This window comes from Sorex fumeus, unplaced genomic scaffold (assembly GCF_029834395.1).
Source record: "Sorex fumeus unplaced genomic scaffold, SorFum_2.1 ptg000093l, whole genome shotgun sequence".
NCBI classification, from domain to species: Eukaryota; Metazoa; Chordata; class Mammalia; order Eulipotyphla; family Soricidae; genus Sorex; species Sorex fumeus.
Genome location: NW_026606150.1, coordinates 2,733,325 through 2,755,445, shown reverse-complemented (window position 1 = coordinate 2,755,445; position 22,121 = coordinate 2,733,325). Strand labels below are relative to the sequence as shown.

At 44.0% G+C, this 22,121-nt stretch overlaps 1 protein-coding gene across 5 annotated transcripts in view; it reads right to left on the bottom strand.

Moving 5' to 3' along the window:
- Positions 1-18,523, bottom strand: part of LOC130040003 (organic anion transporter 7-like) — a 44,649-nt gene extending 26,126 nt beyond the window's left edge. For 4 of the 5 annotated variants that reach the window (XM_056132015.1, XM_056132014.1, XM_056132013.1 and 1 more), the window contains exons 1-4: positions 17,949-18,523; positions 17,173-17,276; positions 929-1,083; positions 663-831 (exon numbers count right to left, since the gene is read on the bottom strand). In XM_056132015.1, the coding sequence (XP_055987990.1) occupies positions 663-831; positions 929-1,083; positions 17,173-17,276; positions 17,949-18,350 (830 nt within the window). In that variant the 5' untranslated portion in view covers positions 18,351-18,523. The remainder of the gene's footprint in view (positions 1-662; positions 832-928; positions 1,084-17,172; positions 17,277-17,948) is intronic. The other variant, XM_056132016.1, reaches the window with a different exon arrangement.
- Positions 18,524-22,121: the final 3,598 nt, after the last annotated feature.

Sequence of the window (22,121 nt, the reverse complement as noted above, 5' to 3'; positions counted from 1 at the left end):
TGTTCTGAAATACCTCTCTCTCTATCTAACACCTACCACTTTTTAGTATACTGGGAAGTTTTGCTCTCCTGGACCCTAACTTGGAAATTGTGAATGACCTTTCCATGTGAATGACCTTTTTTGCTTGGAATACAGAGAAGAAGCCTTTCGGGTTCCCATTTTTATTCAGAGGACATGGCCAGTTTAAACAAATAAAAATGGTGTGCCCAGTTAAGCTTGTATTTGGATAGAGTGACTATGAGTAATTCTTGAGCAACAGCTACAACCCACGCAATGCTTTGGAAATACTTGCACTAAAAATTATCCACTGTTTATAGAAAACTTTTATGTCTTTGAAAGTCATGTACATTTATTTTCCAACTTCCCAGTAAAGCAAAATTTCAATTAAACAACCTTCTTTTTTTTTTTTTACTATAACTATGCTCCATGCAATATTTGAAACATGGTATAAACTACGTGTTGTTTATTTGAAATTCTAATTAAGCTGAGTGTGCCTGAGATTATCTGGCAAGCTTACCTGTTCTGCTTCTTGAATTGAACAGAGGACACAAATAAGTAGAGCATGTGCCCAAGTGCTGGCTAAGGACCAAATGTTCTTATGTCCCAATTTCATGTAACTTGCAACCTGGAATCTTAGACAAAGGAAGAAAGGAAATTTATACCTTGAGGAAAGAAAGATGAAGAATAATGGTACTGAATACACCAGCTGAAGGATGAACCAGTCTCGAATGGCAAAAGCTATTCCTCCCAGAATCATCAAGCTGATGCAACTGCAAGAGGCTGTAATTACTATTCCCAAGGCTTGGAAGGGAGGTACCACCCATTCCATAACTGAAAGAAATCATAAACAAAATGTTCACTTCAAACAAAGTTGGAACTTGAGTCAGGGCTGTGAAAGCGTCAAAGATCCAAAAGTGCTTCAACTTACTAAGCATAGTAGAATTTGTCAGGATGCTGGAAGTGAAACACCCAGCCAAGAAGCGTAGTGTGCAGTAAAGGGGGAAGGTGGGAACAAAGGCCGCACTGGTTTCAGCAATGGCCAGCAGGAGCACACACCATCTAAATACCAACTTCCGCCCGAACCTGAGAAACAGCAATAGGTCAGGGCATGGGGATAATAACAGCCTGTTATTTAAAAAAAAAAAAAACAGCAAAAAATAGACACAAATCAAAATATTAAGATTCTTCATCTTTATTGAGAAGCACTGGTTGATAATACTGTGCTGATGGTTTCATGGCTACATCTTTCTGACACCACCAGATTGCCCACTTTTCTCTACGAAGGTCCCCACAGGCCTTTCCATTTGTTTAACTCTCACCTCTGAAACACAGTTCTGTGGACCAGCTCGCCAGTTGCCAGCTTCCTTACTGTGCATCTTTAAAATCCCACAGATGAGACATATCCTTTTGCAGGGGTGTTTTCAGTCAGGGCCTCTTTGCACTTAAATTCTTTAAGACTTAAGAGATAAGCGACAATAGATCTTCTCAGAATCACCCTTCCTGCTTCTCTCCCCAGGAACCAAAGCACACACACAATTGCTGCCTTGTTTGTCCAAGCTGCAGAACTTAAACAAACTGGGTGTTTTGTTATAATAGGCTGTGGTGTTTTGTTTAGAGTAGCCTGAGCTAGCAAGTTGCAGGATCTATCTGGCCTTGGGGGTCTCGGAGCAGGCCAGCCCTGGATAAATGCCAGGCAAAGGAAACCATGGACAGCCCTTCAATGCTGCTGATGGGATATACAGAAGAAGCCCTTCCTAATGAGTTTGCATTATAACCTTGAACAACAATACTTCCTTGAAGCAGACAGTCTTAGAAAGTTCTCAGAGGAACAGATAAGGTAAGATGAACATAAAGAAGTGGAGGAGGTGGTGGGAGGTTGGGGGAGGGAAAGTATAAATAATTCTGTAGATAATCTCTCGGCCGGAGTGATAGCACAGCGGTAGCCAACATGGCCGACCCGAGTTCGATTCCTCTGCCCCTCTCGGAGAGCCCGGCAAGCTACCGAGAGTATCTCGCCCGCACGGCAGAGCCTGGCAAGCTCCCTGTGATGTGTCCGATATGCCAAACACAGTAACAACAAAGTCTCCAATGGAGACATTACTGGGCCCGCTCGAGCAATCTCTCGTATGTATAAACAAACAAACTGTGGGATTGGGTAATCTCTAAGTGATCCCAGTACCCCTTGAAGAACATCCACTTTCCAGTTTCTCTGAGTCTTCTATTATTCTGAGTATTTTATTACATGTGTGTTATTTATTACATGTGTGTTATGAGTATTATTTCTAAATGTGTGCTTCCATTTAAATTGGGAGTGAAGGGGGTATGGTGCAGCCAGCAGGTCAACCTGTACCTGTGAGGTGAGTGCATCAGCAGCCTGATGATGCCTTCAGACTTTCAGATACCCCCAAATTGCTGCTGTGCCTTTGGCCAAACACCAACAACTTGGGGCAAAGTTTACCAAGAAATTAAATGGCCAAAAGTTAGGTATGTGGGAGACACACCTACAAACCACCTCCAGCTCAGCTATATAAGCTCATTTATTGGCCTTATTCCAGAGACCCATAAATCTCAAAAAGAGATGAAAAGACAGTTAGGGCCTGTAGCGCAGAGGTACGTGGGAACCCGTGCCATGCTCAAGGCCGCTCCCCACATGCTTGGGCCAAGTCTCATACATGAGTGAAGTCCTACAGAACCCAGGTAATGCGGAACTTTGTGACCTTAGACTCTGGGCTCAATGGAACCAGGAGCGGAGATCCCCTGCTGCATTCCCCAGTCTCCAACAACCCAGAGCCCATGCCCATAAGCCACCTCCTGCCGGCACCAGATAATCTCATCATCGACCACCATCCAGATCACATGGCTGCTTCTCCCAAAAGGGAGCATAACATGAGGCCTCCATAACCATGCCACTGGACTCCACGACAGGCTGTTTCATACAGGGTGCCCCAGAGGGGAGCGGGTGAGAGCACTTCCTGCCCCAAGGGACCAGCTTCGGCAGTCAAAAACCTCCACAACCCAGCTGCCACTATGCTCAAGGCCACTCCTCACACACTCGGGCTGAACCTCACATATGAGTAAACATATTCCTGGATTGCATGGCTGCAAAAGTGGCCGTGAGACACATCATATAACATTCCCTATCCATTCTCCATAATTAACACACCACATTTGATGGTGTTCAGATAGTAGGCAATAAATCATAGAGGGGAAATATATATATATATATATGCATATATACATATTTTCAGATATGTATACCAAAGCTCACATCACCCAAACTTTAACCCAGGTAATATCTGATATTAGTTATATCTTATAGAATGTCTTGATAGATCCTGCCAAAATAGAACAATCTTCACACTGTTTCCCATATGAACACTTTTTTAAAAGCATATTCAGCAGTTCTTCATAACAGATAATATGAAATATATTACTTCGGCTGTGTTTTGTGACAGGAATTGGGGTTTGGGATGGAAACATCCTGAACTTGGTGGAGGGAAGGTGTAATGGTGGTGGAATTGGTTTTTGAATATTGAATGTAATCAAACATTGTGAACTAACTTATAAAATTAAAAATTTAAAAAAAAGTAATGTAGAGTTTATGCCCAATTCAATTAGCTTAATCAATGAATGGGTGAATAAATAGCAGTGTTCCTACATTATTAAATAAATAAATACTTAAATAAATTGGGAGTGAATTTCTGCAGAAATAGTGTTATATGAGAAATTATTATATGAGAAGTTATAAGTAATAAATGTTGCATACTGCTCATTTTAAAAAAAGGAGCCTTGGACTAGAGAGATAGTAGAGTGGGCAGGGCACTTGCCTTGTATGTGTCCACCTCAGCCTTTGGTCCGCAGCACCTGATTATGGTTGCCCGAGCACAACCAGGAGTGATTCTGGAGTGCAGCGCCAGGAGCATAACCTGAGCATCACAGGTCATAGCTCACAAGCAAACAAAAATAAGGAATTTGATCCTACTGTGCTGGGGGGGGGGTGTCAGGACCACTCCTGAGTGGTCACCAGTGGTGAACCAACTTGAGTTGGTTGTGCAGTGCAGGGGGTCAAACTCACAATCTCACATAGGCCTGGCACGTGCTCTGCTACTTGAGCTATCTATCCTGCCCAACACCTTTATTTCACTGTCAAGTACAAGCGTCACTTAAAGAAAATAAAAGGTAAAAATTTTGTGTGCGAGAAAAATGAAAGAATTCCTGCATTTAGTGGCATGATGCAGTAATAGGTATTGAAAAGTCTGTGCAGGGCAAACAAAGCAACCAGGTATATAAAGACATATTCCGCATAATCTCCCAGGAAAATGCCACTGATAAATCACCGCAGTTTTATAGAAGCAGTTTGGTTGTATATCACCAAAACCTGGAATTGGAGTATTGCAATAAGTCACCACTGTGGAAAGTTGCCACAAAAATAGAAAAAGAACAAGACATGCTCAGAGAAAGATGCATGGACCTCAAAACTAGGAGAGGGAGGGACCTGAGTGACAGTGCAGAGGAGAAGGTGTTAACCTTGCACACAGCCGACCTAGGTTTGATTCCTGGCATCCCATATCGTCCCCTGAGCACATTGTAGCACTGTAGCACTGTCCTCCCGTTGTTCATCGATTTGCTCAAGCGGGCCCAGTACCATCTCCACTGGAGACTTGTTGTTTCTGTGTTTGGCATGTTGAATACGTCCCGGGGAGCTTGCCAGGCTTTGCCATGCGGGCGAGATACTCTCGGTAGCTTGTCAGGCTCTTTGAGAGAGGTGGAGGAATCGCCCCTGAGCACAGACAGAAGTAATTTCTGAAAACAGAGCCAGAAAGAGTAACCCCCAAGCACTGCCCGGTGTGGCCCCAAAATAAAAATAAAATAAAAATAAAAATAAACCAAAAACCAAGAATAAAAAACAGGAGAGGGAAAATGAGCTAAAGCATTTACCTAATAAACAAAATAAAAGTGTCTGCGAACCAAACAATGTTGCCAAGCAGGCCCCCTGATGAATGCCAGTTGGGGGTGCCCTGGAACATGAGAGTTGTTGCTGGTGGGATGTGTCAGTGCGGTGTAGGTCCTTGGAGCAGTTCCGGCCTGTGCCATACATTTTCCTAGTGGCCGAGGGGGTGGAAGCACTTTTTTTTTTTTACAAGACTCCTTCCCTCATCCCTCACTTTTCCTAGCCACCTGCAATGATACTGAAAGAGAATAGGCAGAAAATCACGGTCCTCCTGTTGTTCATTGATTTGCTCAAGCGGGCCCAGTAACATTATGAGACTTGTTACTGTGTTTGGCATATTGAATACCTCACGGGGAGCTTGCCAGGCTTTGCTGTGCAGGCGAGATACTCTCAGTAGCTTGCCGGGCTCTCTGAGAGGGGTGGAGGAATCGAACTCGGGTCCGCCATGTTGGCTGCGTGCAAGGCAAACGCCCTACCCGCTATGCTATTGCTCCAGCTCCCAGGCAGAAAATAACCTCATGATATTTTTGATGTTCTCAAAGTCTGTGCACTACATCCAACTTTTATAATAAATCCTTTGGACCCGGTGGGTTGTGATGAAGTGAATCTTCTAGAAGAATCCAGACGGAACTGGGAGGGATGGAGAGAGACTGATCATTTATTTATTTCTATTATTTGGCAAATTCAGCTCAGTGGGCACCAAAAAGGCTGAGCTCCGTGTTAGGTCAGCCAAGAATTTTTATCCATCTTCTATTAGGCGGAGACCATAATCATGACCGCTCTGTGATAGCCCTGCACCAACAGGAACCTAACCATAATCCGGGGTCACATATCTGCAAGTTGACGGGAACCTGTTCCTTCCCTAAGCCCCCTTGCCATTAGTTGACTGCTTCTGCAGAGGAGTTTTCCACTTTGAATTTTCTATTTTCTATCTCCCACAGCACAGTGGGTAGGGCGTTTGCCTTGCACATGGCCGACCCAGGTTCGATTCCTTTTTCCCTCTCAGAGAGCACCCCGCCCACATGGCAGAGCCTGGCAAGCTCCCCGTGGTGTATTCGATATGCCAAAAACAGTAACAACAAGTCTCACAGTGGAAACGTTACTGGTGCCCCCTCGAGCAAATCGATGAACAACGGGAGGACAGGTCTACAGTGCTACAGTGCTGTCTCCCATCACAGGTAGATGGAAGGACTTACCCTGCAAACGTGAGCTCATGAGTTTGAACCCTTGTTATTGCCCATATTTTCTTAGTGTGGGCCCTACAGCTCTCCTATTTGAATTCCCTGAAACTGACACAAAACAGGTGAACTCAAGTGTGTACGAGCAGAGTAAATGAAGTGTGTGGTCCCTGATGACTACTGCAAGGCAACCAAGAGAACATAGGGATATGTGAGCACCACAGTGTCCCTGGGGAGTTCTCCCACCAGAATGTGAGCAAGCTGAATGAATGAAATTAGACCACTGAGTGGGGTAGCCACCAAATGAATTTGCAAGCATGACCACTAAAGTGGGCCACCCCTGGTCATGGCCAAGTGTGTGAACACCACAGGCAACTTTGTGCAAACCCCTAGTCACTGAAATAAGATGGAAAAGGGGAAGGTAAAGGGATTTCAAAATAAAAGGAAATAGTTATCTCTGAGAAGTTTGTTCTCTATTATCAAAGTGCTGGAGCGATAGCATAGCAGGTAGGGCATTTATTTGCCTTTTACATGGCTGACCTGGGTTCGATTCTTCCATCCTTCTCAGGGAGACTGGCAGGCTACCGAGAGTTTCCCACCCATACGACAGAGCCTGGCAAGCTCCCTATGGCGTATTCGATATGCCAAAAAACAGTAACAAGTCTCACAATGGAGATGTTACTGGTGCCTGCTTGAGCAAATCGATGAACAACGGGAAGACAATGTTACAGTGCTACATCAAAGTGCTCAGGTGTGTGTGTGAGCAATAATTACTTTTCTCCAAACCCTGAGGCGCAGGAGTACTGTTCCTTCTTTGGAATAGTGGATGACAACCCCTGACAGTGGTGGGAATTACATCACATTGTGGGAAATGTGATGCCAGAAATGGTCACATACAAGGCTTATCTCCTATCCTACCTTATCCCTATCACCTTATCCCCTATCCCACCTCTCAGGCCCCTGCTCCTAAGATCCCTTCTTTTAGTCTGTAATAAATTGATTGACCATAAAAATATTCATCATCAATGGGATAGTTTTAGGAGAAAAAAGAGAGGCCAAGAGTATCCCAGCAAATAGGTCACGGGTCACTAAAAAAGTAAGAACCTTTAGCAATTGCACCAAATATGCAAAAGGAAGGAATTTCAGCAGGTTCATCTTACCTAAGGCAAGTCCCCTTAGCATAAGACTGTGATCACGTTGGTAAGAAAGGTGCTGGAGTCAATCACTTGATCACTTATGTTCATACCCTCAACACCCCATGATACAGTTTCTAAATGGGTCTGACTAGCAAGGCTCTGGCCCTGGACTAAAAAAAAAAAAACAAAGAAGAGGTCTGTCTGACTTTTCTGAGTTTACATTAATGAGTTTTAAATTGCTTTATTTACACCTGAATATTTAGCTCTTTAATTAGTACTTAGAGGAGCTAGAGGTCCAGAGTAAAATGCAACTTTTTTTTGGGAAGTCACATCTAGTAATTGGTCCTAGGACCTATTCAGGCTTTGTTCTCAGGGACTGCCTATCCAGCTCTTTGGGCAATTTGTCCAACTGCAAGATACATCTTTGTTTATTTGGGGGTAAGGGGAGAGGTAATTCATTGAACAGATATTCAGAATAGCTAGCAATGAGCCCAGAAAGGCCACTGACCTATGACAATGGACTTGGTCCTACCACTGAAGCAGTAGTCTGCCTGTTAGACCATATTCTTCTCTTGAGTGGATAGAAAGTGTTTCTTTACTACTTGTGTGTTTATTAGCTGAATGCTACTCTGGCTAAGGGTTGTGTTGGATAAAGATTGTCTTCAATCAGGTCAATACTCTCAGCACTACTTTTCTCTATTTGATATCTAGGATGCATGATTAATAGGACCTCCAATTTATTGGAGGTCCAAATGGAGGTCTCTATTTTTTAAATGAATATTTTAATGAATTTGATTTTATTAATGAATTTGAATTTGATTTATTATTTATTAATTTATTTATTTTTATTTTTTGGGTCACACCCGGTGATGCTCTGGGGTCTCTCTTGCACTCAGGAGTTACTACTGGCAGTTCTCAGGGATGATGGAATGTCGGGGATTGAACCCCGGTCAGATCCGTGCAAGGCAAACACCCTACCCATTGTACTATCGCTCCAGCCCCATTTTGATGGGGGTGAGGGAATGGTTCCCAAGCAATGCTCAGGGGCCTGAGTCTACTCCAGTCATTCTTGGCCAATTGACCAGGTTCCACACTAAGGCCCAACGATGTGGTGCGGCTTGGGCCCTGAGGTATCTGGGACCACCAGGGGCCATACCTGGCAGTGCTCAAGGACCTCCAGACACATCCTAACCCATGTTCCCAGCCCCCAGAAATCTTTGTGTAAATTTAATTCATGTTGCATTATAACATGTTCAATGTTTTACATGTTTCAGGTGTGCATCATTATAAATGCCTGTATTTACTGCATTTAGTTTACCAGTGAACAATCTATCCTGTTCTGTACCATCCGTTTGTTCCTTGGCCTCAATTCCCCACTCTTTGTCCCTCTTCCCTTTGGGGAACTACAAATTAATTTTATGACACAAAATTTTATTTTGTTCATGTAGTTCATCTGTTTGGGCTGGAGCGATAGCACGGCAGGGAAGGCGTTTGCCTTGCACGAAGCTGACCCAGGTTCGATTCCTCTGCCCCTCTCCAAGAGCCCGGCAAGCTACCGAGAGTATCTCGCCAACATGGCAGAGCCTGGCAAGCTCCCTGTGGCATATTAGATATGCCAAAAACAAGTAAGGTAAAGGTAAAGGCCCTCCCGTTGATCGTCGATTTGCTCAAGCGGGCCCAGTAACGTCTCCATTGGAGACTTTTGTTGTTACTGTGTCTGGCATATCGAATACTCTCGGTAGCTTGCCGGGCTCTCCAAGAGGGGCGGAGGAATCGAACTCGGGTCGGCCATGTTGGCCGCTTGTAAGGCCAAAAACAAGTAACAACAAGTATCACAATTTGTTGTGAGACATTACTGGTGCCTGCTGAAGCAAATCAATAAACAACAGGACAGTTCATCTGTTTATTTTACATTTGGTGTTTGGGTCAAATCTGGCTGTGTTCCAGGTTTATTCCAGGTTCTGTGCTTAGAGGTCACTCCTGGTGGGATTCAGAAGACCATCTGTGGTGCCATGTGCAGGGAAAGCACACTACCCACCGTACAATCTCTCTGACCCCACCTGCTTTTGAAAAATCTCTGATGGGTCCATTTTTGGGAATCAGTGAATCTGCCTGCCTTCCACTTGCTCAAGAAAAGAACTGTAATGTCTGAACATAAGATAAAAGCAACAACCTCAACTTGTGATAGAACCAGATCAGAGAAGGTAAGAAAACTTACTCCAAAGAGTAGAGATACAAAAAAAAAAAAAGAGTAGAGATACAAAAATAAAGTGGAAGGTCGAGTCAAGGATAATGAGAAAGATAGAAACCCCAATTGCATAATGGTCAAATAGCTTCCAAAACATACAACTGGCAGAATAAACTCAGCAGGTCCACTAAGGGCAGCAAAAGCAACAACCTCAACTTGTGCAGAGTGAGCAGAAGCAGGGACACTGGTGGGAAAAGTATGCGCCCTCAGAAGAGCAATTTAAGGAGCATCCTGTCTTGTCAAGTGAACTTTACACAATAGATAGTGACAGGTGGCAGCACATGTGGAAACTAGTCTCCCCATCCCGACACTCCATGGTCTGGAGAACCAGATCAGAGAAGGTAAGAAAACTTACTCCAAAGAGTAGAGATACAAAAAAAAAAAAAGAGTAGAGATACAAAAATAAAGTGGAAGGTCGAGTCAAGGATAATGAGAAAGATAGAAACCCCAATTGCATAATGGTCAAATAGCTTCCAAAACATACAACTGGCAGAATAAACTCAGCAGGTCCACTAAGGGCAGGAATTGCAACTAGGTTAGATGGCACAGAAATAGTAGTTATTCAATCTCACATATAAAAATTACTAGCTAAGATAAAGGAATCAGTATGATTTATGCATCACAATGGAAAACAGATTGTTTAGGTGTGAATATGTATATGTTCAAGATGTAGTTGGAACAAAAGAAGCAAGGGAGAAAAACAGGAACTTATTCCCAAGAGAGCAAAATTCTTACCTTGAGATGGGCAAATTCTGGAACTAACAAGAATGTTAAAGTGGTAACATCATTTTCCTTAAGATCATAAATAAAGTGCAACAATATACAAAATTGAATCTGATAAATGAGCACTTTTAGCAACAGAAGCAAAACAAGTAAAAGTGCTTTAGTTTCTAGAAAAGCAAAGTTGGTGGGGGGTATGATGCCACCAGCAGGTCAATCTGTATCTGTGAGGTGAGTGCATCAGCAGCCTGATGGCAATGTCAGACTTTCAGATACCCCAAAATTGCTGCTGTGCCTTTGGCCAGACCCCAAAAACTTGGGGCAAAGTTTACCAAGAAAGTAAATGGCCAAAAGTTAGGTATGTGGGAGACACACCCACAAACCACCTCCGGTTCAGCTATATAATTGGAGGCATGGCCTCTCTGGTTCCTGATTGAACTGCTTAATGGCCATGATCCCAGAGACTCAGAAACAAATCTTGAAACCCAATGGCTTTTGGCAGAAATGTGTCCAGTACCTGCAGTGGGTTGCGCCTGGACCACCCCAGGTGGGAATAGGTTTTGTGCCTTGGCCTGTTCCCTCTGGCGGCCCGGTGACTACCATCCTCTAGAGGCCACTGGACAGTCAGGTTTAGGCCCACAGTGACAAGACTCATGGGGCTTCACGGGATGGGGGTGGAGCCGGCTCTTTCCTCCCGGTCCCAACGAGACCTCGAGTCGCCGCCACAAATGGCCTCTCTAGCTCCTGACCAAGCTGCTTAACGGCCATGATCCCAGAGACTAAGAAACAAATCTCGAAACACAACAGCTTCTGGCAGAAATACGTCCAGACCCCTCAGTAGGTTACTGTTGCCGGTCCACCCCAGGAGGGAAAGGGTGCTGTCCGTCCACCTGCTCCCCCTTGGCGGCTCGGTGGCCACCATCCGCCAGAGGCCACTGAACAGTCAGGTTTGGTCCCGTGGTGACGAGACACGCGGGGCCTCATGGGATGGGGGTGGAGTTGGCCCTTTCCTCCCCCTCCCAGCGAGACCCTGAGTTGCCGTCCACAAACAGCCTCTCTGGCTCCTGATCAAACTGATTAATGGTCATAATCCAAGAGGCTCAGAAACAAGTCTCAGAACCCAGCAGGTTATGGCTGAAATCCCTCCAGATTAAATTGTTAAAATTTTGAAATTTCAAAATCATGCAGCTACTACTGCAGCAACGTGACATCATATGTTATTTTTAACCAGCAATAAAAAACAAATTGTCCACTGTTGCCTTTTCAGCAGATCTCAGTGTTGGGGTAAAATCCCAAATAATATGGTGGGTCTGATGTCAAAATATTGAATGTAATCAAAGTAGATAGAGAGTAATGTGGAAATCATCTGACCCACAGGTAGGGGGAGGGTGTGCGATGGGGGCATACTGGGGTTTCTGGGGATGGAGAATGGGCACTGGTGAAGGTTCAGGTGTTTCATTGTATGACTGAGACTTAAACTCGAAAGCTTTGTAACTGCTCTCATGGTGATCCAATAAATAAAATGATTTAAAAAAAGGGAAAAATACAAATAAAAATAATTCTTGGAGAATAAAAAAAAAGGAAAGCAAAGTTGGGGGGTGGAAGGGGGTGGGGGAAGGGGGGATGGGTGGAGGTGGGAGGTTGGGCTACACCCAACGATGCTCAGGGATTACTCCTGACTCTGTACTCAGGATGCTTGTACTTAGTGATGCTTGGGGGAACATAGGGTGCTGGGGAATGAACCCCAGTCTGCTGCATGCCGGGCAAGTGCCCTACATGTTGTACTATCTCTTTGGTCCCTGAAAAAGTAGACTCTTATGTAAAACTCCACTGGCTAAGCTTAATAGACATGTGTACGTAAGAGAAGGAATGTGTGAATCTGAAGACAGATCAATAGAACTTATTCTTGGTAAAGAAAAGGAAAAGAGGGGCTGGAGCGATAGCATATCGGGTAGGGTGTTTTCCTTGCATGCAGCAGAACCAGGTTCGATTCCCAGCAACCCATATGGTCCCCTGAGCACCGCCAGGGGTAATTCCTGAGTTCAGAGCCAGGAGTAACCCCTGTGCATCACCGGGTGTGGCCCAAAAAGAAAAAAAAATAAAGAACAGGAAAAGATTGATTGAAGGAAGTGAATATGGAGCCTAGAGTGGTATTACACAAGGTGTCAGAAAATACTTTCTTAAAGGACACAAATATTATATTAGGCTTTGCAACCCATAAACAGTCTGTGTCTCATGTTATTTTGGTTTTTTTTTTATTTTTGTGGCTTTTTTTAAAAAAATAGACTTAAGAGCAATTGGGGAGGAAGTAGAAACAAATGTAGTCACAGTAGAATGCTTGTCTTGCTTGTGTGGGCCTACTTTCATCCCCAGCATCCCCCCAACACACACACAAAACACACAAACATACACACACACATACACACATATGCACACATACATGCATTTCTAGGTGGACATCAACACTGACCTTTTTAAAACCATAGAAATTTTTCATTAATTCCTTTACTCCACTCATATACCTCCTTCCTATTAATATCCTGCACCGAGTGGTTCATCTGTTACAATCAAACCTACACTGCTGATTTGTTATCCAAAAATGCATAGAGTTTGTTTAGACTACACTATTGATTCTGCACCTTTCTCCTATGGTCTTCATAAATGTATAAGACAAGTATTCAACTTTATATATCATAAAAAAAAGGTTTCACTGCCTTCAAACTTCACTGTGCTACACGTACTCGTGTCTATCTCCCCCACTAATCACTAATTTTATTTCACTGTTTTAATAGTTCTGACTACATAGTTCAGAATTACATCTAAATGGTATCATACAGTATGAATGATTTCTGTCTTAGTAACATGCATTTGAATTTCCTCCGTGGCATTTAATGACTAATATTTTTTATAACGGTGAATAATGTCTCATTGTCTTGTTTTTGCAGTAGCATTGATACTTGTGGTCTTGGTATACAGTTATCTACCCTCACCACCATCAAAGTGCTCATAGTGCCCTCACCCTATTGTTTGTTCACTTCCTGTCCAACTACTCCCCTGCCTAATCTGGCGCCCTCATTTTGTATTGTAGTACCCAGGGCTTGTTAATAATTGCTACTGTCTATATCCCTGTTTGGTTTCCCTAAACAACAGAGGTGAGTGAGACCAACTTGTGTTTGTCCTTCTCCCTCTGGCTATTTCACACAGAAAGATTCCCTCCAGTTCTATCCAAGTTGCAATGAATTGCATAATTTCATTATTTCTTGTGACTGCATAATATTCCTTTGTGTCTATACATTGTCTATATAGGTATACCTTCCATATACAATTTGTATATACCTTCTATACACAACTTACTTTTTTCATTCTTCTGTCATAGGACCTTTGGATTGTTTTCATATCCCGAAGGACTATAATGAAAATAGGTATGCAAACATATTTTCTGATTATTAGTGTTTCATGTTTCATAAATATAAAATATAGCATCAAGAACAGAATTGCCAAAACAACTAAGTTACAAGTAATGCAACTGAAACAGTAATAAAAATCTCTCCGAGAATGAAAGGCTTGGTCAGATAGATTCACTGTTGAGTTCTACCCAACCTTCAAAGAAGCCTTATTATTTATACTCCTCACCTGATCTTTTGTATATCTTCATTAGTGTTAATTTCATGTCAAAATCTTTTTACAGGAAAAGCATACAGAAAACTAAAAAAAGAATAGAACGTTCTAGGCTCATTTATAGGTATTTGTCTTGTCATAATGTTACACCTAGTATCTTATGCAATAATTTAGGATTAAATGTATCCTATATAAGATTAGAAATAATATAAAAATATTACCTCTCACTGTATCACTGTATCACTGTCATCCTGCTGTTCATCGATTGCCTCGAGCAGGCGCCAGTAATGTCTCCTTCATCCTAGCCCTGAGATTTTAAAAAGTGCCACATTCGAGGCTCTTTCAGGGTCAGGAGAATGAGACCCATCATTGTTACTGGTTTTTTTGCATATTGAATACACCACGGGGAGTTTGCCAGACTCTGCCGTGTGGGCAGGATACTTTTGGTAGCCTTCCAGGTTCTCTAGAGTAAGAACTAGATAATAAGATGTCACTTCTGGGAGCTTGGTTTTATAGTCTCTGGGTCTTGGCCGTTGATGGTATTACAGGGTGGAGGAGGCCCCAGTCCCAATCCGAGCAGACTTGGAAATCTCTGCCCTGGGTCCCGCACACCTGGGTTCCTTTGCCGGTTCCTTCATTTGTGAGGCTCATCCGAACGTGGAGAGTGGTCTTAAGCATGGCTGTGGCTGGAACCGGAGGTTTTCAGTTGCTGGGGTTCTGCTCGGGGTGGGGAGGGAAACTCAACCCACCTTCCTCCAAGGGGCCCTGGTGAGGACAGCCAGGCGCGGAGGCAGGAGACTCTGCACTCTTCTCTCCTGGGAACTAGGTTTTATAGCTGGGACTGGGCCTCCTCCACCCAGATCCCCCATCTTCCAGTATGTAGGCATTACACCCACCAACTGCCCTCAGTGCTGTGTAATTCCATCAACAGCCAAGACCCAGGGACTATAAAACTCTGCTCCCGGAAGAGAACAGCGCAGAGTCTCCTGCCTCTGCACCTGGCTGTCCTCACTGGGGCCCCTTGGAGGAGGGTGGGTTGAGTTTCCCTATCCACCCTGAGCAGAGCTCTGGCAGCTGAAGACCTCCGTTTCCAGCCACAGACATGCTTAAGACCACTCTCCATTACCTCTCATCACTTAAAATCAGGATTCTACTAAAGGTCTAGCTATTGTTTTTCTTTCATTTGGGACCACATTTTGCAGTGCTCAAGACTTACTCCACGCACATGCTAGGGGAAAAGGCAGCTCAGATAGAGAAGGGAACATCAAATAAAGGGTGTTGGGAGGATCCTCCAAGGATAAGAGATGCATGCTGAAAGTAGGCTATAGACCAAACATGATTGCCACTCAATGCCTCTTTTGCAAACCACAGCACCCAAAAGGAGAGAGAAAACAAAAGGTAATGCCCTTCCACAGGGGTGGGGTGGGATGGGAGGGATGGGGGCATGGGGAGGGTGGGAGGGATACTGCAGCATTGGAGGTGGAGAATGGGCACGGGTGGAGGGATGGGTTCTCAATTATTGTATAACTGAAACCCAAGCACAAAAAAATTGTAAGTCTACAACTGTACCTCATGGTGTTTCACTAATAAAAATTTTTTAAAAAAAGACTTACTCCAGATTCTGTACTCAGAAACCAGGTCCTACAACCTGGTGACACTTGTAGGATCATATGTGGGCCAGGGATCAAACCTGGGTTCCACATGAGAGGAAAGAGCTCTACCCACTGAACTATCTCTCTGGACCAATTCTTTAAAAAAAAATTTAGGGCTGGAAAAACAGCTGGTAGAGCTCTTGCTTTGCATGTCACCAGCCAGGATTCAATTCCTAGCACCACCCTGCTAGGAGTGATCCCTGAGCACAGAACCAAGTGTAAGCCCTGAACACAGTCAGCTGTGACTCACCCACCCAAAAAAAGAGGATAAATTTAGTGGGAAATGCACAACTTTTTTTCAAACTAGACAACATTGAAAAGGGAAATTAAAGAAAATCTAAATTAAGGGAGAGTTCAAGCATATTTATAGTAAAAATTATGACAACCTTCCCAGCTTACTTTATAAATTCAATAAAATATCAATTTAAAATCCAAAGAATCACCGGACTGTCAACACCATACTATATATTGACTGATTTTGATCTCTCTCTATGTGGCATAGTTTTGCTTGCAATCATTCTATTGTCTTTAACAAAGTCATTTTGATATTCATACATCATACTGCACAGGGTTTATTCTCTCTGCAGTAGGCAAATATACTATGTGAACATCATGTTTTTTATTTATTTATGCTGTGAATAGCTTTGGGGGAGGTGCTCTCACGTGCTGCTCAGGTGAGCTCGGGACCACTGCTGGCAATATCCAGCCAAGCAGACTGGTGCTGAGAGAATACTAGGATGCAATGCTGCTTATACCCTGTGATGCTGGCTACCCTCTGCTCCCCGTCTGTGAAGTGCTCAGGGGCTCCAAGATTGCACCTGGTGATGCTTGAGGACCATGTGGTACTAGTGGTCAAACTAGGTTGTAGCCACATGCAAGACTTGTCTCTTTTCTTGCCAATATTAACAGTGGAAGACCAGATGTAGTCTATTAAAATACTTCAATCGAAAACAAAGTTGCTCATTCTTTTTGAAAATTCCAAGTACATAAAAATTGTTACAGTGTCATTGTAAGATTGCAAATATTGCCTTTTGACATTACAAAGAAGTAGCATATTTCTTTGCCATCTCTCTGGTCTTCTTAATGAAATTTTATTCTATTAACTTATTTGTTTTTAATTTCTTATTATAGTGTAGGTAGCAGAGTTACAATACTATTTACATTTGTGGTATTGATGTACAAAGTTACTACATCTCACTGACATCAAAGTCCTCAGGACCTGTCACTCTGTCCCTATATCACCTCTGTTCTTATCTTTCTTCTGCCCAACAATTACCCCATTTGTCAATCAACAGTTATGGTGTATTCTATTACCTCCTTTAACCACCCCCATATGCTTCAGATCTTCCACTGATATTCCTGTATAACTTCCAACCTAATTATTCCCTCTGTTTCCCCCACCTTCATTTACTATAACCCTCTACTGTGTTTCTAGCACCTTGAAAACCAAGGCCCCTTCAAGACTGTTTAATTTGCAATAAATGTTTCTTAATGGAAGATCGGTTAAAGAATTTATGAAAGTAAAGGATCTCTACATGGTCAGCCTGGGTTCTATCCTCGGCACCCCAGATGATCCCTGGAGGTGATCAGGAGTGATTCCTGATTACAGAGCAAGGAGAAAGCCCAGAACAAAACAAAACAGAGAGAGGGCTTATCCAGAAACACTCACCTGTCCGTTAAATAGCCAAGTATGATACCCCCTATCAGCATTCCAATCATAAAGAGGAAATTATTCACTGATTTTAATGACTGAGATTCACAGACCAGGTCCCACTGGAAAAGAAAACAAGCAAAGGAGAGCAACATAGCCATTTATAACCCCTTCGTGGAACCCTGATTAAAACGGTTTAAATGACTGACATGCCTCATATTTCCTTACTTAATTTTTCCACTAAGTGGCCTTTGTTTATGACTAAACTATCAGTCTAGATGTACCCTTTTTATTTGTGGGGGGGAATCTGACACTAAACCTTTTAGTTAATTAACACCACGTGTTAGTTGCTATAAAATGATTTTCAGTTTGGTCAGAGACATCCTTTAAACATCCTTTAAAGATGTTTAAAATTTCACCCATGCCTGGTTATTACCTTCTTATATGACCATGCTGGGTAATCTGGGTATGGAGGTTTTCATCAATATCCCAGCTATTTCTAATTTGTAAACAAAGCTGAGAATTATGAAATAATCTGCTTAACCCATGCTAAGAATAGAAGACATAGAATAGCATATAATATGCCATAGGATGGCATATGCAAAGCTATATAATAATGAACTTATTCAACATATGTCTGGCACTTCATAACTAATTGTATGTGCTAAAAGAATGAAGCGTCTACTCAGTGCAAAAAGTTAGGACACTCATTCAGAGGCATTTTAAGGCATCATTTGGAGGCACGCTCATTGACTTCAGTCTTGAGCTCACGAGAGTTCAGAAGGGTTTCTCACCTTAGTCACAATGGTGGAGGGATAGGTTTTTTGGTCATACACCCAGCCGTCCATGCAAGGCTCTGTGTCTGGCTCCGTCATGCTGGAGAGTCTCTCACTGAGGTGAAGGAGCTGCCACTGAGGGTGGACAAAACGTCGGCACTTTTCTGGCATCAGGTTGGAATCCTGTGGGATGAAGATTTTGAGGAGGTCATCTTGGCTGAAGACCTCAGTGTCATTAATAGAGAGAGTAGCATTGTCAAGGAGCTGGACACGGCAGCGGTGATCCGGGACGGCCGCAGTGAAGTTCTCCAGGATAATATGAGGGTATATTATGAGGCAGCTGAGACCAAGTAAAGCCATCTGAAAGATCTGGAATCTCCCCAAAACTCCCACTTGGTTCAGGAGGCTTTCAAAAGCCATCAAGGCAGAGCAGGTGGTCCCCCCCACAAAGGAAGCCAAATGAGTTTTGGAGAAAGGTTTCAAGGGAGGCGATGTTACTGTTTGCTATGTCACACTGAGCGTTTGCTGATGCTGAGTCCACACTTTCCTCTGTGGCTCAGCTTCCCCTTCATAGCTGGGCCAGATAAACTGTTTCTTCACCACTGGGCTTGGGGGGGGAGTGACTGTCTTTAAAGTCACCAATAGAAATATTTGATGAGCTGTTTCCCATAGGTGATAAATTAAAACTGTTTAAAGTTCTACTTTGAGAAAATCCTTGTGTCAGCAGATCCCAGAAGTCACTAAAGGACTTTGACACCCCTCCCCCTAACAACCACCACTCCACTCTCTGTAAACAAAACAATAAACCTCCTATACTTTTCAGCCATTTCCAGAGCATGTCCGTTTTGGGGGGCTTAAAGACAGAATGGTAAGATCACTGCTGTATGCTGTAGACCGTTTCCCAGCTTACTGTGGTGGAAAACTGGGAGCTGGAGGCTGGTGGGTTGAGCAGGGTGAGACACAGAAAAGTTGTATACATGGAACCCTATTGTTGACAGTATTGTAAATCAAAGTGCCTTAATTAAATCTTAATTAAATTAAACAAGGTAAATATTTTTGAAATAAAATTAAAATGCTTATAGTGGAATGGTTTTGACTTGCTGTGAGAAATGTTGAAAGTAAGTGCACTGTTTGCAGAGCAATAGATTTTGATGAAACTAATTCATGGAAATCATGCCAAGTGAAATTAAAGATAAGTGGAATATGGCACAATCCTTCCCTTTTGGTATGTGACACTCTACTTCAGATCAAATTGCTGCTTCACATTGATAGTAAGTTTTACTGGATGAGGGCAGGGTGGGTCTTGATGAAGGGCAGAGAACTGAGAGTAAACTGGTGTAGATATTCTTTTCTTTTTACAGGCTTCTGGATTTGTTAGAAGCATTTATGAAACCTGCTCTGTGCTTACCTAGAAAACCAGCAATGTGTAACTCGAGGCCTATAGAGTAAGGGATCGTCCATAAAAGACATGATAAAGCATATGTACAGTGAGTGCCCAGTGAGCTCTGGAAGTATCCAAGAGACAATAGGGGCACAGTAAAATATTCATTAATTTTGGTTAGTACTGAAATGTTCATTAATTTTTTTTTCTTTTTGTGATGGGCATGATGTAGCAGTATGGCTCATCTAAAAAATATTATCAGTTTTACTGTTGTATATCACGATATCTCAATAAAGCTGGTGTGTGTATGGGGGGGGGGGAAATTCTTGTGAAGCCTTGTTGAGTTAAAAACCATAGACTATACTCACGATCCTGATCACAATCATGTTGTTCGTAGATTGCCTCGAGCACTCACCAGTAACCTCTCCTTAGTCCTAGCCCTGAGATTTTAAAAAGTGCCATATTCAAGGCTCTTTCAGGGTTAGGAGAATGAGACTCATCATTGTTACTGGTATTTGGCATATTGGGTATGCCACGGGGAGTTTGCCAGACTCTGCCATGTGGGCAGGTTACATTCGGTAGCCTGCCAGATTGTCCAAAGCAAGAATGAGATAATAAGATGTCACTTCTGGGAGCTGGATTTTATAGTCTCTGGGTCTTGGCCATTGATGGGATTACACGGCGCCGGGGGGGGGCGGGGGGGAGAAGGGGGGGGCAGTTGGTGGGTGTGACCCCTGCCTACTGGAAGGTGGAGGATCTGGGTGGAGGATGCTCAGCCCCAATCGGAGCAGGCTTGGAGATCTCAGCCCTGGGACCCGCATGCCTTTGTTCCTCTGCCCGTACCTTCATGTGTGTGGAGAGTGGTCTCAGCATGATTGTGGCTGGTTCTGGAGGTCTTCGGCTGCCGGAGCTCTGCTCGGGACGGGGAGGGAAACTCAACCCGCCACCCTCCAAGGGTCCCCGGCGAGGATGGCCAGGCGCGGGAGCAGGAGACTCTGCGCTGTTCTCTTCCAGGAGCAGGCTTGGAGATCTCAGCCCCAGGACCCGCATGCCTTTGTTCCTCTGCCGGTACCTTCATGCGTGTGGAGCTCTGCTCGGGGCTGGGAGGGAAGCTCTCTCTCCGTGGCTCCCCACTGTGAGGATCGGGACGGGACCCCAGGTGCATGTGGGGTATTCGTGGCCTGTCTTGAGGACTTCCCCCCAGCCTCCCACCACCAGAGCCGCCCTCCTGGGCCCTGTGCACCGGCTTTCGCGTGCACCTGGGGGCGGTGTCCCGGCCTTGGCTGTTGCCCTCCGGCCTAAGCGCCCAAGTCCAGTCCAGCGTCCATGGCCCCGATGTGAACAGATCCCTACCCCCACGGCCCCCATGCTCGCTTCGTGTCAGGCAGTCTTGCTCTCGGCGGGGGGGGGGGGCGGGGGGGGGGAGGGGAGGGGTGTCTGGTTGAGGCCCGGAATCACCCTGAGGCTGAAACAGGCCTCTCCCCTCTCCAGAGGGTTGCTGTCCTTTGCCTGCTCTCCTTTGGGGTTTGGTCCCCTCCTCTTCAGGGTAGACTATACTAGTCACTTAAAAAGGTTCAACTCCATGTCCAGCATAGGTAAGAGATATTCTTGATAACTTTTCAGTAGCAATATTGTGAACCACAATGCCCAAAAGGAGGGGGAGGAAGAGAGAAAGAGAGAGAGAGAGAGAGAGAGAGCAGAAAAGCACCTGTCATAGAGGCAGGTAGGGGGTGGAGGTTGATGGGAGGGAATCTGGGGACACTGGTGCTGGGAAATGTACACTGGTGAAGAGATGGGTGTTGGAACACTGTGTGACTGAAATCCAATAATGATCAGCTTTGTAAGGGTCCATCTCACAGTGATTCAATAAAAAAAAATTTTAAAAAAGATTCAACTCCATGTTTTTAGCTATGCCCATCCCCCCTCTCAGAACCTAATGTATGCCTCACCACAAAAGGAAATCTGTTGAAGTTTTGTTTGTTTTTGTTTGAGGGCCACACCCAGTTGTGTGTTCAGCTTTCTCCTGGCTCTAAGCTTAGGGAATCACTCTTGGTGGGGCTTGAGAGAGACCTTTCGAGGAGCGAGGGTCAAACCCCTTCTTGCTGTGTGCAAAGCACTGTACTATTTCTCAGGATCAGGAAATCTGTATCATTACAAGTTACCCCATTTCTCACAGCCTGACCCATGACAACCACCAGTCTACCTCTGTTGGTTAGGATTGTCAAATTTATGTGTTTTATAGACACCAATTCACAAAATACATTGAACCTTTGTCTCTGTCTCTTTTTTCCCTTTTTCACTTAGCATTATGTTTTCCAAAGTTCATCAGTGTTGTAGCATATATCAGTCTGTGACTCCTTGTCAAGTATTTCTTTACTTACATCTACACAATGACATACTACATTTTGTTCTCCATCACTGTCACTGTCACTGTCCTCCTGTTGTTCATCGATTTGTTTGAGCGGGCCCAGTAAGGTCTCCATTGAAGACTTTGTTGTTACTGTGTTTGGCATATCGAATACATCATGGGTAGCTTGCCAGGCTCTGCCGTGCAGGCGAGATACTCTCGGTAGCTTGCCGGGCTCTCCGAGAGGGGTGGAGGAATCGAACTCGGGTCGGCCATATTGGCTGCGTGCAAGGCAAATGCCCTACCGCTGTGCTATCGCTCCAGTCCTTTGTTCTACATATATCAGTTAATGAACATTTGGGATTTTTCTGCTTTGGCTGTGAGGAACAACGCTACTATGATCTTCGATAGACATATCTGTGCTACTACATATGGAATTTTCTTTTTTTTTTTTCTATTACAG